This window comes from Neovison vison, chromosome 14 (genome assembly GCF_020171115.1).
Source record: "Neovison vison isolate M4711 chromosome 14, ASM_NN_V1, whole genome shotgun sequence".
NCBI classification, from domain to species: Eukaryota; Metazoa; Chordata; class Mammalia; order Carnivora; family Mustelidae; genus Neogale; species Neogale vison.
Window position 1 is genome coordinate 24,868,963 of NC_058104.1, and position 16,694 is coordinate 24,885,656.

General features: G+C 49.1%; 2 protein-coding genes across 4 annotated transcripts in view; both read right to left on the minus strand.

The window, feature by feature from the left end:
• Positions 1-3,426, minus strand: part of TXNDC11 (thioredoxin domain containing 11) — a 59,362-nt gene extending 55,936 nt beyond the window's left edge. Inside the window, exon 1 of the mRNA XM_044233399.1 lies at positions 3,118-3,426. Coding sequence (XP_044089334.1) covers positions 3,118-3,377 — 260 coding nt within the window. The 5' untranslated portion in view covers positions 3,378-3,426. The remainder of the gene's footprint in view (positions 1-3,117) is intronic.
• A 4,401-nt stretch (positions 3,427-7,827) lies between these two features.
• Positions 7,828-16,694, minus strand: part of ZC3H7A (zinc finger CCCH-type containing 7A) — a 37,249-nt gene continuing 28,382 nt past the window's right edge. For all 3 annotated transcript variants that reach the window (XM_044233781.1, XM_044233782.1, XM_044233783.1), the window contains 5 exons: positions 16,390-16,495; positions 13,398-13,506; positions 11,624-11,757; positions 9,526-9,689; positions 7,828-8,744 (listed from right to left, as the gene is read on the minus strand). In XM_044233781.1, the coding sequence (XP_044089716.1) occupies positions 8,555-8,744; positions 9,526-9,689; positions 11,624-11,757; positions 13,398-13,506; positions 16,390-16,495 (703 nt within the window). In that variant the 3' untranslated portion in view covers positions 7,828-8,554. The remainder of the gene's footprint in view (positions 8,745-9,525; positions 9,690-11,623; positions 11,758-13,397; positions 13,507-16,389; positions 16,496-16,694) is intronic.

A 16,694-nucleotide genomic window follows, 5' to 3' on the forward strand; every position in this document is an offset into this window, starting at 1 on the left:
TTAAAGATTTTATTTATTTATTTGAGAGAGAGACAGTGAGAGAGAGCATGAGCGAGGAGAAGGTCAGAGGGAGAAGCAGACTCCCCGTGGAGCTGGGAGCCTGATGCGGAACTCGATCCCAGGACTCCGGGATCATGACCTGAGCCAAAGGCAGTCGGCCAACCAACTGAGCCACCCAGGCATCCCAGGTGTTAGTTTCCTGAAATAAGACAGACTTAAATACGTTGCTTCCCTATTTTAACCCAAAACTATTAATATCATAAAGTAGCAGTACCCAAAGAGCCAATCTCCTACTTATCCACTCAAACTACCATTTTAACACTGCAATCAGGGAGCTCTGTCTATGCAAAAGATCTCCAGAACCTGAAAAACTGAGTCACTTATGCAGTAATTCAAAAAATGTTCACTGAGCAAATGGGAGTACGCTTCAGAAACTGCCCTGCAGGCACCAAGGTGACAGCAGCAAGCACCATAATGTTCTCAGGGGGTTACTTTCTCAAGGAAGACAACAGGCAAACAACCCAATACGTACACAACAAGCCAAAACCCACAAAAGGATCACCGCTAAGTGGAGAATTTAACAGGGTGATGTGACAGGGGATCTTTTAAAGCAGAGACCTGAATGACAGGCAGCCATGCAGAGAGATGAGGAAGGTCGTGCGTGACACGTTATTAAAAGCTCCAAAACTCCCCCTTTCGAGATGATTCTTCTCCTAGTCAAACTGCGTGTTGAGTGTGAAATAACACAATCTGAGGGAAAATGCAGATCTGTGAAAGACGAAGGAAAACAATTCACTTAGTATTACCGCTCCGCATGTTCAGAGCTGTTCCTAAAGTACACTGGCCAGATAAAATACGTGGCCCATGGAAAAGCAAATATTAACCAGGGAAAAGAAACACCTGCCTCTGCCCCACCAGAAACATTCACAAATTTCCCTTTAACTCTTAAACTTGCTACAAGTTTTTGAGAAACTCTACGAAGACCAGAGATTTCCTGCAGCTTTGAACGCTCAGTCTGAGGTTTGAGAAACTCAAGAACTGGTTGCAACTCCCAATTTTCCTGTGAAATGCATACCCTACACCTCCTTCTGAAGCGGATCTGAAGCAGCTTTGAATTCACAAAACGCAATACAGCAAAATGAATATATGCGCCATTATATATAGATACACACAACTTTTTCCCTCCAAAATCAGGGTGAAAGCAAAGGGAGGAGGATGCCATCAAGGAGATTCAATGCCTAGAAAGGCAGGTAAAATAAAGATTAAAGGTCCCAAACTGCACAATTACTGCATCTCTACTCCAAATCAACCTCTTTTATATTATCTGGTTTGAACTCAGCTAAGCAACCAACACCGAAGATGGCTGTCCCTTATTTTAGACCCGGAGCTATTAATAAAAATAACATTTTGGAAAAAATCCTATTGTCCTCATTAATGCAACAATCTTAAAAGTAAAACAGAGGGGTGTCCGGGTGGTTCAGTGGGTTAAAGTCTCTGCCTTTGGCTCGTGTCATGATCCCAGGGCCCTGGGATCGAGCCCCACATTGGGCTCTCTGCTTAGCAGGGAGCCTGCTTCCTCCTCTCTCTCTACCTCCCTCTCTGCCTACTTCTGATCTCCGTCAGTCAATTAAATAAATAAATAAACTCTTAAAAAAAAAAAAGTAAAACAGAAAAAGGGGGCCAGAAAGGTTCAAGCCTGTAACAGTATCATGACATCATTCAATCAAGTAGGAGTAAAAAATCAATCTCAGTCTACTGAAAGACTGTCCGTATTTGCCAGGGGCACAGAAAGAAGGAGGACAGGCAGGCTCACTCCTATTCCGAAGCAGGCAGGGATCTTGCTCTGCCTGCTCCAACAACTGGATTTACACTCCTCCTCCTTCCGCAAATCTCAAAGGAATTTCTTAGCTTTTTAAAGCCATATTCTTTCAGAACAAACACGAAGCATTATTTCTATCAGTGAACAAACAGACGTCAGTAAGCCCTAGAGTGGGGCTTACTGTGCCAAGGATGAGCAACCGTGCTGGTTCCTGGCAAGTGATCAATGACAGTTATCCTAATTCTTTTCTCTTTCCACTAAAATTCCCAAACCTCTGACACCTCTCTGACAACAGAAGCCACACACTACACCCGGTTAAAATGTTCCAAGTTGCAATCTTCCTCTTGGCTAATACGCCAGTCAGCTGCAACAGAGACTTATAAATTGAGGAGTCCCAGAAGATACACTGAGGACTTGAGGGACCAAAAGTACTCCCGAAGTTTAAAGAACATGTTGTATGTGGGTACCTTCCCCCAAAGAGGCACAGTAACTTTAGTTTTTTTTTTTTTTTTCCTGTTCACTAAGCTCCAGCCTATCCAGGTCTTCTTTGCACTTCCAGGAAAACACCCGCCTCCTCCAGCCTTTGCACTTCTGGCTCCCTCTACCCTGGACACTCTACCCCCGATTTTCGATCTTCCGGGCGCTGGGCCCTTCCTCCTTCTGGGGTGAGCTTCCTCTGTCGCTTGGTCACCAAGGCTTTTCTGCCCCACCCTCATCCCTTCTATCCCGGCAGCATTTACAGAAGTCCTTTAAAATTACAGTAAGTTGTTTACTTAAGCCTGTCCCACCCTCTGGAAAGGAGGGTGGGATTTCTATCTTCAACGCTCCCCCGGAGGAGTGTTGCCCACCATAGCACGTGTGGATAAATAATCGTTAGATGGATGCGGGCACGGATTCTCAAAGGGGTCTGGGACTCTTAACAGTCGTGAATATTCACACCCGAGGCATAAGGGAAACAAGATGGGTGTTAAAATGAGGGTCCCGCAGCCTGGGCACAAGTGACAGGTGCGCCCCCCATTAAGCCCCAACAGGTGCTCAGAACCTGGCCCACTAACTTCGGTGCTAAAAGGGGACGAAGGAAGGGTCCCGAGCGGCACCCGAAAACCTCGCCTGGCCGCTGGCTGGCTGCCCGGGAGAAAGTGGCGGGCACGGCTGCAGGCAGAGCAGGGTCCGGTCGGTGGCTCCAGGGGAAGCCAGGCCCCACTTCCCCCGCGAAGGCCTCTCCAGCCCCGGACCCTGCGGGCCCCGAGCCGGCCCTGCGCCGCCGGCCGGGGCCCCGGGGCTGCGGGCCGCCTCACCTGCAGGTAAACTTGAGGGCGACGAGCAGCGCGCAGCCGAGCGCCACGGCCCCGCAGAGCAGCTCGGGCCGCCGGCGCGCCATGAGGGAAGCGCCGCGCAGCCCGCGGCGGAGCCGGCCCGCCGAGGACGCTCCGGCCGGGGCCGGGCTGGAGGAGCCGGAGCCCGCGGGGCCGCCGCCGCCGCCACCGCCACCCTCGTCCTCGGCGTCGTCGCTGCTGCTGCTGCTGTTGCCGCCGCCGCGGCCTCCGCATTCCGACATTACATGCTCCCTGTCGCCGGCTTTATACCGCCGCCGCCGCCGCTTCGGGCCCGAGGGCCCGGCCCGGCCCGCCGCTCCCCAATCCCGCAGCCCCGCGCGCCCGCTAACCCGGACCCTCCACGTCAGCCCCAAGGCCGCCGCGGCGCCCGCCCCCGCGCAGGCGACTCCGCCCCCACCCACGGAGTCTGCGCGGACGCTGGCCCCTCCCGGCGGCCCCGCCTCCCCGGCGATCCCGCCTCTCGTTCACGGAGTCTGCGTGGACGCCGACCCGCCTGACAGCCCCGCCCCCAGAGGGCCACGCCCCTCTCTCACGGATCGGGCGCGGACTGCCTCCCCGCATGCGCCACCTGCGGCCGCCGGCAGTCGTCCTATAGGCCCCGCCCCCCGCCCGCGGAGTCTGCGCAGGCGCGGGTTGAGCATCTGGCGGGTCCACAACGGGATCCTCCCAGCGCGGCTGTACTGAACCTTTTTCCCTGCTGAGTTTTAAAATGCTGTGATGATGATGATGATGGCTATAGTGCCCTCGAGTCCGCACAGGCCCGTGGGACATAGGTGCCTTGTATTATCCCCGCTTAACCTAAGAAGAATACGTGCAAAGACGAGAGGTGTCCGAGGTCCCAGGAGTGACGCGGGCGGGCGCGGTCCCTCGGGCCTCGGTTTGCACGTCTGTGAACTGGGAGGTAATACCTCTCACACAGGGTTGTTTTGAGGATAACTGAGGTGATTTATGCAAAGTGCCGGGCCCACAGTGAGGTCTCGCTAAGTCTGTTACTGTAGTCTCCCAGCGTCCACGATCTGCTTCATTTAAGCGGCGTGTGCCCCAGAGCCTCATCTCCCACCACTGCCTCGGCCTTTGGGGGACGGTCTGTGCTGCCTGTACTCACCCCACAGAGGGCAAGAAGACCGACGCTTGGAAAAGTCACCTGACTGAGGCTGCAAAGCCAGCAGGTGGGAAATTCAGACTCAAAGGCAGGCTGCCCCAGGCGCGGTGACTCACTGCTGACTCTCCGACGTCTCTGGTTCTAAATGTGAGGTCCTTCCTGAAGTTTGGTGATTATAAAGGACAAGCCAGTAAGGGATGAAATGCGGTTTGAGAGTGACGGAATTGCTTCCATAAAAGAGAGGACCATGTGTACCTGGGGCGAGGTGAGGTCCATGATTACACAGCTGCTGGGGCCGCAGATGACTGTGAAAGGAGGCAAATGAAACTCGGAGGGGACCAGGACAGGGTGAGTGCCGGCAAAAAACAAAAAGCACGGGTGGGGGCACCTGGGTGGATCAGTGGGTTAAGCCTCTGCCTTCTGCTCAGGTCATGATCTCAGGGTCCTGGGATCAAGCCCCGCATTGGGCACTCTGTTCAGCAGGGAGCCTGCTCTGCCCCCCTCTGCCTGCCTCTGCCTACTTGTGTGATCTCTCTCTCTTGTCAAATAAATAAATAAAATTTAAAAAAAAAAAAAAGCACGGGCGTGGGACAACCAGAAGCTCAGATAAGACCTCACCTGTGCCCCAGGGCAGCTGCCTGAGCCTGGTGCCTGGCTTCCAGGAATGGAAGGTGTGGCTATCCTTGCCTATCTTGTTAGGGAGCTAGGACATTCCCTGTGTCAAAGGCTGAGGCCCAGTACGCAGGCAGTTTATTTACACCTACCATTTTTGCTCATTGTTTTATAGCTGTCATGTCCTTTTTGTTCCTTCTTTACTTTGTTCATTTGTATTAAGTTGGTATTTGCTAGTATCCCATTAATTAATGGTTTTAAACCTTTCTTTGATTATATCCTTAGCAGTTGCTCTGGGGATCACTATATAAATTTTTTCCCAGACTTTCTACTTCAAATTATACTACATTTTTTTTTTCGTAAGATTTTATTTATTTATTTGACAGAGAGTGAGAGATCACAAGCAAGCAGAGAGGCAGGCACAGAGAGAGGGGGAAGCAGGCTCCCCCCTGAGGAGAGAGCCCGACGCGGGGCTCCATCCCAGGACCCCGAGATCAGGACCCAAGCCATAGGCAGAGGCCCAGCCCACTGAGCCACCCAGGCGCCCCAGACTATACTTCCTTAAGTGCAGTAAGAGACAGAAGCTTCTCCGGTGTAGCTCTGTTTCCTCTTCCCGTTCCTGTGCTCTTTTACTTTTTCATCTATTATATTACAAACTTGGTAATACAGTGTTTTCGTACTGTTTTACATAATCTTGTTTTTATAGACACTGAGAAAAAATGTATTTCTAGGTTTTTTAATATTCACCCTATTTACCATGGTAATCCTGCTCAGTATCGAATATTCACCCTATTTACCATTTCTAGTCCCTCTGGGTTCGTCCTCGTACATCTGAGTTCACCGGTGTATTACTAAGGAAAACAAATTCGGTCAAAAGTCACCAGTGTTTGTTCACCGTGGGTTGCTAAGACAAAATTCACCCTATACTTCTATAAGACACCTGTCACTGGCACAGGCCTTGATAAGGTCCAAAGAACTTGTGCTGCCTGGGGGTTCTCTCTTCAGACCCAGAATACCTTGTGTCAATGCAAGGTGACACCTCATAGGCCAGGAAATCACCCTGGATTTAAAAAGGCAGTTCATTTTCTCTTCTCTATCTAGACATCTGGCTGCTGCTCTGACCCAGAATGTGCTTCTGAAACTGGTAAGTTCATTTCTGAATACACCAGGCAGTCGGGTCAGGCTGCACTGCCCTTCAAGGCCAAGTCAGCCATAACTTGTCCACATGGACCCATATCTGAGCTTTCATGGTCACTTTTTATGCCATGATCAAGTTGCCGGAGTTTGAGAAGGGGGCGGAGAAAGCATATGTTACTTCTGTAAATCCTTTCTTAGGTCCACAGAGAAATAATGCTCATTAACTTTTAAAGCTTCTAAACATTTACTTAGCAAACAGGATGTGCCTAAGAAGGTACAGGTTGGCAGGTACCGCAGGAGGGAAGCGTACGCCCTGAGCCTGGGCTGTCTGGACAATAGTGGCTCTGCTTCTTGGAAACCTTGTATGAGGAACCCAGAATTGGCCTTCTAGAAATTAGTATTCTTCCCCTGCAACAAATAATGAGAAATCTATATTCTGATCTCTCCAGGCCAACTAAAGTGATCCTTGACCACTCACAGAATCTCAAACTAAGTTTCTAGCAGGTATTCCAAAAGTTAAGCGAATTTTTCATCTGTTAACTGAGAGCACCAGTGACCACTTTTTTTTTTTTTTTAAGATATCATTTATTTATTTGACAGAGAGACAGCGAGAAAGGGAACACAAGCAGGGGTAGCCGGGAGAGGGAGAAGCAGACTTCCCGTGGAGCAGAGAGCCCGATGCGGGGCTTGATCCCAGGACCCTGGGATCAGGACCTGAACCCAAGGCAGACGCTTAACGACCGAGCCACCCAGGTACCCCAAGACCACTTTTTAACATCTGCCTTTCTCCCTGGAGAAAGGAGTTTGGAAGAAAGTCCAAAGAAGAAAAAATGTAATGAAAGCCATCTTTCTAGACTAGACAGACCTAGTAGAAAAATAACACTACCAGTCTATTCTACAGAAAATGTCACCCATAACAGATTATCTATTTGGCAAACAAGACGCACTCCTAATGCACCCACCAAGTATGACTGGTCCCGACCGCCTTCCCACCCGTGGAGAGAAACCAGTCTCTCGTCTTCAAGGAGTCACAGGCAGCCTCTGGTTCTTCTCAATGTTCTTGTCTCATCTCACTACCAGCCGCTACGGCCTCCTCTCCACGGTTGTTGGACTCATATATGGGAACAAAGACCCTTTTTGGTTACCCCCCAAACCCACCCATTCAAGGTTGTCACGAGGAAGTGACTTTGCGTGTGGGTGTGGAGGGTTGGCACATCACAGCGCAGCAGATCCCTGCCTTCCAAATCCATCCAGCACTCCCCCCGACCCCCATGGGCCCCAACAAGGGCGCAGCCCTGGTAACATCCTCTGGATGTAGCAGCCCCCCACCCCCACCCCGCACCCTGCTGACAACTCTTCCCCCTAGCTCACTGCATCCCAGCCTCTGAAGCAGGTCAGGGTCCCGGGGGACATCTTAGCTCTGTCTCTGTTTCTGCCAGCCATCCTGACCATGCCATCTGTGGTCTCTGAACAACCAAAACGGCCCTACTGAAGAGTGTTGTGCCAGTCATCTGTAGAAACCCACGTCCCATGGCCCACGTCCTAGTTGGCTGTCTGTCTCCCTGCTAGTCATACATCCGAATGAAACACAGAAGAGCCCCAGAGAGTTACCATGTCACTGAACAAGAGAAGCTGCTTATCAACCCAAATCTGGGGACAGCGGGACAGAGTGAAAAGTCACTTTCGTGTCTCATTTGTATACTATCACTAATTGCTTAAGTAAAGGTGTTTAAAAACAAACGAAAAAACCCTTGTGATTTTTAGGGCCCAGTTTCAGTAATTCTCTGGGGGGAAAGGACCACACCAAAAAATGAAAGACCTCTATATAGAAAGTGTTTATTACAGGCAATATTGGTCCATACACTACACAATACCAACAGTACAAGTGTAATCTCTCAAAATCATCATTTAAACAGCAAAAGACCAAGAAATAAAATTTGAGTCAACTGATTATTTTTCAAAATAGTCTCAATGCACATTATCCTTAGTTCCCTTATTATAGTGAAACATACAAATACAGAAAAATACCCCATTTAACATGTACTAGTGTTAAATGGTTATTTGGCTTAAAATCTGAGTTAAGAAAATCCTTTTTAGCAACCTACATACAGATAAGTAGCAAACTTTATTATATTAAACAATTTTGTTCCATTTAAAATGTGAAGAATTTCATCCATCATGTCTTCTGACCCCTAGCGCAAGTGTCTACTCTCTCCCCATGATGGTTCTTATCTGAAGGACCAACTCAAGGAGTCGTCTTAGACATAACCTTATCCTCTTCCCCAACACACTTCATCCAAAAGTCTGTTCAACAGACGGCAACCGGGTAGCGGTCACTTCGCCATCTGATGCCAGTGGTGCCACGAGAGCATATGGCCAGACCTGTTCAACAGCCCGTTTTCCTACCTACTGTGGGTTGCTGCTCAGGAGGTACGATAGACGCCAATTCAAGCAGAAAGTCTGCGGCTCCTCTGCTATGTGCCTTGGAACACTTTCAATTTTTCTGGTCAATGCTTTGATTAGGTAACGTACATAAAAGCCAGCATATTAGTTTAAATCTTTAAACAAAAAACTATATTTTCCAAAGTCATTATCATTTGGGGCGATTAAGTGATCTTTTCTTGCTTTGTTGAGTTTCATCTTTAGGGCATCCCTTCTTTCTTCCCACTCATGCAGTTCGGCATTCCCGTGTGCGAACTTACAGCCGTTCCCTTCCGTGCAGGTGCCGTTCATATACCTGCGGGGCAAGTCAGCTTGGTGAGCGTGAGTTATTTATACAAACCCAAAAAGTGCACGCTTCACTGGCTTGGTGATTGGCATAAAACTTTTAGTTCAAAATCTTAAGCCTAGGAAAATGAATACTACATAGCCTTGACCTCTGCAATGGGAACTAAATCAGCACTTTTACATATATGTCATGAAAAATACTGGTTGATTGCGGGGGGTGGCAGGCGGAAGACCACAGTCCTTCCTGATGGAGGGGAAAAAAATCAGAAGTCGCGCTCTGTAAAAGATGTCTTGGGTAGTATTGGGTATCACCTGGATCTAAATCGGGAAATTACATATAGACCATGATCTTAACAAAATGAGGAGCAATTCAAAACGCTGGTTTTTTGCTAAAACATTTTCTAAGGCAACTTAAACAAAGGAGCGATAGTAACATTCTCCTTCGGCCTGAGCCGGTTCCGTATCCGCACTGGAACAGCCCATATTCAGAGAGCAGTTTCAGAACGGCAGGGTGCGCTGTGGTTAGCCAGTCACCCTTGACAGCTCAGAGACAGTTTGGGCAAATTGGAACAAACATTCCTATCTCCTCAGTGATCTTAAGACATCTCACACCTAGACGGGCTGACTAGTCAATCTTTGAAGAAACATCCAAGGAACAACTAACACTTGGAGCCCAAGTCCCGGCATCCACTCCCAGACCTCATCACCCACCTAACCTCTGCCCACGACAGAATGACTGTGTGTCACGTGACGGTAGCCATGCTCACCGGGAGTTCACGAAAGCTACGTACCTATCACAAATACTAAAATACCCTGTTGGAAAGCGGTGCTGCCAGCAGTACTGGTCGTCCTCGGTATGAAAAACCTTCTCCTTGTGCTTCTCTGAAGAAATGTGGCCTTGCCACTGCTTCTCACTGTTACAGTTCTTGCCGCACATCCAGCAGTGGAAGTCCGCCTAAAACGCACCAAAGACATGCGTCCCATCAGTGGGGGTCATCTGCGTCCCCTGACAGGCCAAACCTGGTTCAGGGAGGGCAGCAGAGCTAGAAACCACTTGACCTCAGACCCAGACTCTATTTTCAGGGAGCCTGTCTGGTGGGGGGAGCCAGGTAAGAAGGTAAAGCTCAAAGTCAAAGTCAGAAACAGGACCAAGAAAAGGATCCCAGCCCCGGGAGGGGAGCCAGAGCACAGGCAGCAGAGGGCAGTGGTAATGGATTTGGCCAGGGTCCAGCAAGTCTCTGGCAGGGAGGTGACGGGGGCTGGTGCACAAACGAGCATGTCTGTAGGGAGGAGAAGGGGCCAGGTTCACACGAGGACCCTGGGAAGGATGAACGCTGTGAGGACCCGCAGAAGGGACAGGAAAGCCCAGAGCTCTCCAGCTGCAGAGGACAAGCAGCCGTGCCTTTCAGGGCACATGAGTTGAGCTCCTGCTATAGGTCCAGGACTCACACCAGGGACCAGAGGAGTCCAGATGTTGCGAAGACACTGTCCCCAGGGCACAGACCTACAAAGAAGGAACTGCCTTCTGGTCAGTGGAAGGACCACCACAGACGCAAGCTACAGGCGTCTGGGCAGGGTTCCCCAAATGCCCTAGGTAAGAATCGTTTGCACGTGAGTAAGAACAGATTCCTGGAGACTTGCCATGAGACTGTGACTCGCTACATCTAGGGGACAGAGAAAATCTACCTGATTAAATAGCCCAGGTAAATCTCACAATCCAGCAGGACCCTGCTTTGGGAACACAGGAACACTTGAGAGGTGGCAAGGGAACCAGCGCTGTGCCTTGGCAGAGGAGATGGAGTTCAAAGGGCACATTCCTGGGACACACGTGGGGGCAAGGCCAGGCCAGAGACGTGACACAGATCCAGCGGAATCAATTACGGGGAGGTACCAAAAAACAAAAGAAACAAGGAGCAGGGTAACGCATGCGCCTATGTCCTCTTTAAAAACACAAGCCAGGGAGCCTGGGTGGCTCAGGCGGTAAAGCCTCTGCCTTCGGCTCAGGTCATGATCTCAGGGTTCTGGGATCGAGTCCCACGTCGGGCTCTCTGCTCAGCAGGGAGCCCGCTCCCCCTCTCTCTCTGCCTGTCTCTCTGCCTACTTGTGATATCTCTCTCTCTCTCTCTCTGTCAAATAAATAAATAAAATCTTTTTAAAATAAAAATAAAAACACAAGCCAGCCAAAACCATAGCTCAGGAAGAAATGTGTCAAAAATAGGTAAACGTAGCCTGGAAAATTCACGATAGATCTTGTCCCTCAGGGATGGGGGACAAAGGGGATTTCAGCCCTATCTGTAAACATTTTATTTATTTCAAAAGAACAAACACAATGAACTGTTAACATGGTGGGCTCAAGATATTCATTATATTATCCTGTTTACTCTTGTAAAAATTTTTAAAAGGAAACCCAAACAGTAAAAAACCACAGGTGACTTAGTATCTTCACAGGACCCTGAAGCAGAGGTCAGACACCAGCATGTAAGGAGGGAATGGGGGGGTGGTTAGCACCCACATTTCCAGAGCATCTTCTGAGACCCAGCATTGGCCCAAGTGTCCAGGACCCACTCTCCTTCACTTACCCATCACAACCCCCCTCAGGGACGCTCAATGACCTGCCCAGGGCCACGGGCTGGTAAGGAGAGGCCCCAGCATTTAGGTTCCAAATTCTCTGGCTTCAAAGTCAGCAAAAGGATCGAGGGAAGGATCTGCTAGCATCGGGGGACTTAAGCTAACAGCCCAGGCCACCAGAGAGAGGCGGAGAGACAGGAGGAGGGCAGGCAGGCAGCCAGGGAGCCACGCTGGGAGGAAAGGGACAGAAAGGAAAGAAAGGCTCCATCAGTGGAGGAAGAAAGGGGAGGAAGGGGGGGTGGGGTGGCCACCGGGACTCACGGTAACTTCAGCGTAATCTGTCGGCATGTGAATTTGTTTTCCATTTTCCTTGTTTGATTGACTGGCTACGTCATCACTTTTTTCATTTTTTTGACTCTTTAGCCAGAGTTCATAAAACTGCTCCATATCTTGTACTAAAGAAAAACGAATCACTTTCAGCGGCGGAGATTAAACTACACGACTGACACACACAAGATCACGCACAACTTTTCTATCAGTCGGCATATATTTCTTGAGAGGAAAGCGAGAGGGCAGAACGGAGACGGACTGCATTAGGTGAGGAGAGAGGCCGTGTCCCAGCAGGAGGTGAACTCCCCGCACTGGCAAGACCCTTTGGGGGTATTGAAAAGTCAGAAACCATTAAAAGGGTATTGCTCTAAAAAGAAAAAAAAGAAAAAAAAAAAACACCTCCCACTGCTTCATGCTGCCCCCAGGAAGACCCTCACTATCACCCCCACAACCACACTGGCTACTTAACACAGCTCAGGGTCCTGCAGCAGATATGCTCCTGTCTACTGAAAAAGTCACTACCCCTGCGACCGAGATTCTGACCCTGACGGGAACCCATCAGTCGAGCCCCCGTCCCTGAGGCTGGGGTGCAATTTACAACAGCACAGCTGGGAACCGGTCCGGGGCAGTGGCTACAAGCTGCTTCCCACAGTAAGACCAGGTATGTTCAGCATGACCGTCAAGTGCGAAGAAACCAGGTTTCTGAACCCCACCTCTGCTGACAATCTGGGCGAGCTAATTCTCTGCTGTGGGGCGCTACCCCTTGCATTGGGGATGTTTAACAGCATTCCTGGACTCTCCACACTGGATGCCGGGAGGATACCCTGCCCAGCTCATGAGAACAAAAACGTCTCCGAACGCTTGCCCAGTGTCCCCAAGGGAGGCAGATGTGTGTTGGCAAAATTCATCGCCTTTGAGAACCACTGTGCTAAAAAAATCTAGTAGTGAGGTTAAGGTCAAAAACCAGCTTTGTTGCCTACCCAAGTGTTTCTAACAACAGGTCATCAGACTAAGAAGAGAGATCACCTAGAAATCCTTCTCCATTCAGACCAGTGGGAGCAGGAACCATTGCTACAGCCCTGCTCTGCAAGGACATCTTCGGGAAGGCCCACCGGTACGCCCCTCCTCCAAGCAAGACAGCGAGGAGTCCCATCCACACACGTCACCGACCGTGGACACTGGTCAGACCCGGCAGGTGACATGCTTCAGTCGGACTTGTTCTCGTAATTCAGAGACCGCAGATCTTCAACAGCTGGTAAATTCCCATCGCTGTACTAGAGATTCAACAACAACCATCCCCGCCCTTGCAGGAAAACCTCTCTGGTCAAAAGTGAAAGGTTGTCTCCGGCTCCTCTCCAAGACTCCCACAGTAAACTTGCCATTTGAGCAAGACGGACATTCTCTCCTCGGGCCTCTACATCTCCGGCTGTCCTACCAGGAAGACCTCCTTGAGGAACTTCAAGTCTGACCTGATTTTTCGGGGGTGCCTACTCGCAACAGGAGAAGGACTTAACTTCCCGAGCCACCTTTCGGGAACATGTCTGTGTCATACACATACACCTATGGATTTGTATCCAGCTCTGACCTACGCAAACACGGATCAGGTGTCGGGCTCTCCCCTACTGACAGAATGGCACAACTGTTTCCAAGGCAAACTGCTTTTTGGGTTCGAGGGGAGCTGGCATATTTACATACAGAGAGAAAGGCAACTTTGCAGCAAGTCTGACTGCACAGACATCAAGCCACAGTTAAGACGGCAACTTACTCCCATTCTCCTTCATGTAAGTCCACACTTCCCGCTCCTCAGGACTATGAGCAAAGGAACAGTTCCCGACATACTGACATTTTTTCCCGGAAGCAATATGATTGCACAGCTGTATAAAAAGAAATACATGAATAGGCTTTAAGACAAGGGTACAGTTAGTAAAACTGCCTACTTTTTACACTTAAGCGAAATGAGCGTCATTATCTGTGCTAACACTGAGTAACACAATTATTACACAGGATGACTTTGAATGAATTCAAACTGGCTCTAAGCCCCACAGACATGAGATGATATTAAGCTTTCTCTCTCAAAAGCCTTCAAAGTAAAATCTCCAAAAGGGAAAAAAAAAAAAAAAAAAAGGATGGAACTAGGAGGTGGAATATTTTCCGACAAGAAAATGTCTACAAACGCCCTTATTCGGAGTATCTGCTTTTAGCCAGCAGGGCACTGGATCTCCACAGGGCAGATCTCTGGCCCCCTCTCAGTCTGACAGTTCCTGCTCTCCCTGCCTAATGCCCACGAGACTTCCCTGTCAGCTCCTGGGAGGTAGTGAGGAAACTGCAGACTGCTCTAAGGGTCCCTAAACGGTGTCAGGAAAAATCTCAGAATTCAGCTTCCTCACATAACTCATCCCGGCCGCAAACCGCAGCCGTCGGGCATGCAATATGCATGGTCTGGAGACAAGGACGACATGAGCCAGGCCATCTCGTTACACAGCGTTCAAATAACATCTCTTCTGCTTATTTGCCTTGTGTTTTTACTAAGCAAATGCGGTGACACGGGGAGGAAAAGAAGGGGATCGCCATCAGCCGAATGTAGATGGCCCTGAGAACCACAACGAGCAGGAATGAAGGAAACCTCCGTGACCGAGCTCATTCTCAGATAGCAATTCGCTCGTCTTTATAGAGCATTCTAGTACTACTAACTGTTAGCTCACTTTGTGTTTCAACAGAGGCTGGCCCTATAGATCAGTTTGTGTAATGTCAGAGGCTGAGCGTCAGTTTCTGCTATAAATCTAAAAGCGGTCGGGCCACCCTGAATACTACAGGTTTCCTCCCTTGGCCCAATGTCAATGCCACCCTCCCCACCACTTCCAATCCTCTGCAAAAAGTGAAACCCCATTAAGTTCTTAGGCAGGTATTACTAGGGAAACATTTACCCCAGTCTCTCAAAGTTCAATGATAAGGAGCAGGGAGAAGAGAAGATAAAGGAAAAGGCCGGCTACTGTGCTGGGTTTTTACATAACACCAGCTCACATAATCTTCCCTAGGACATAATTATTCCTATTTACAGGTGAGCAAACTGAGGCTGAGTAACGTGACCAGGGCCCTTCTGGCAGATTCTGAAGCCCGGTCTCCTTCCATCCACCTCACCATACTGTCTACACATACACACACACACACACACACACACACACACACACACACACACACACAGTATTATTTCTTCTCAGGCTCTCTGCTCAGCAGGGAGCCTGCTTCCTCCTCTCTCTCTCTCTCTCTCTGCCTGCCTCTCTGCCTACTTGTGATCTCTCTCTGTCAAATAAATAAATAAAATCTTTTAAAAAAAAGGAAAAGAAAGAAAAGAAAAAGGATCCCTTAGCAATACCTAGTATGGTAGAAAAAAAGAGGATATAAGCTAGTGGCACAGTGCACGGCAATGCAACACGCCTGAGATTAAAGAATAATCAGCGTCCCGGCAGCTGAACTAGAATCGCCCTCAGCTGCCTTTGTTTTAACAAAGAATGAGGATGGGACGCCTGGGTGGCTCAGTGGTTAAGCCTCTACCTTCGGCTCAGATCATGGTCTCAGGGTCCTGGGATCGAACCCCACATCGGGCTCTCTGCTCAGCAAGGAGCCTGCTTCCTCCTCTCTCTCTGCCTGCCTCTCTGCCTGCTTGTGATCTCTGTGAAATAAATAAATAAAATCCTTAAAAAAAGAATGAGGAGTATACCATCCTCTCCTCTTTTAAAGCCTAAGATATCCGTGGCTCCAACAAACCTTCTTCCCCGTCTACAAGGCCCACCAATTAAACCACTCCGATCCCCAGTGTAAAATCACCGTGGATGAAACATGCACACTGCCTCCTTCAGAGCCTGACCTTGTAACCTGGGTACGTTCACAAAATGCAAGGTACCCTGGATGACGGGGTATTAACCTGCCTCTTCCTCAGCTCTCTTGGGCAAGTCAGAGGGGGCATCGTTTCCAAGGGGACTCTGCAAGCCACCTGCATGGCTTCTCTAGGCAAACGGTTCTCTCCTCCTGTCCGCCATCGGGGCAAAAAAGTTTACTGCCTGTCCATGCTCCAAGTGTCTCTGTTAGCTCACACAATGACTTCCCTCCAGACCCTCTCTTGTCAAGAGTCAAGTCCAGGGCCGGCTCAGAGGGTCTGCTCCGACCTTCAAGACCACAGAAGGCAGCAGAGGGTATGGAGCAGAAACATGCCACCTCGTGAATGAAAAGTACCCTAACTTTCAGCAGGTCTGGTTCTTCCTTTCCAAAGGTTTCTGAAGAACGATGTGCCTCGAACAGTGACCATTTTTCCTTCAGGTGACTTTCAGAAAATCCTAACAAGTGGAGTATCTTTCAGCTAGTATCCACTGCTTGAGTCAAAGAAACTTCTCGATAAAATCTGTAGTAACAGAAGGCCTTGAGTTGGATGGCAAAGTCTAGGAATGAAGTTTAAATGAAATCCCTTCCCACTCACTCCCAAAGTAATTCATCTGAAAAATAAGGTCGGTCATGCCCGTGACTACTTCTGGAGTTCACTGACTAGTTCCTTTTTTCCGCACAACTCATACGATCCCAGTCAATCTGACAATTGTCACAGAACCACACATACCAAAGGGGAAGGAAAACAAGAGGACCATTTAAAAATTTTGGTATTACGACGAGCATTGAAAGGGCTCCAAGTTTCGATCTGAATCACTACTACTTTCTAATGATTTGAAATGCCTAATTAAAAAAAAGTGGCTTAAAAATTACGTATGTACATCAAACTGTAAAGGCATTTGTTTCTTTGTGGGGAGAGGACGGATGTTCATCCACTTCTTACGTTCGATGGACATCACTCTCATCGCACGCCGATCTCTGGTCCACCTAAGAAACATGGAGTTCAGAAAAAAACAAAGACACACTGGCACAAGGCATAATATAAAGGGACAGGTACAACGCTCGTACCTGAAGGACCAGAGATTTTTTTTTTTCTCAACCCTTCTAAAAGAAATGCCTTCCGATTCTGTCATTTCGTTTCCTGTCCATATTTGTTACCAGACATTCCCTAGGAATCCTGAACAAA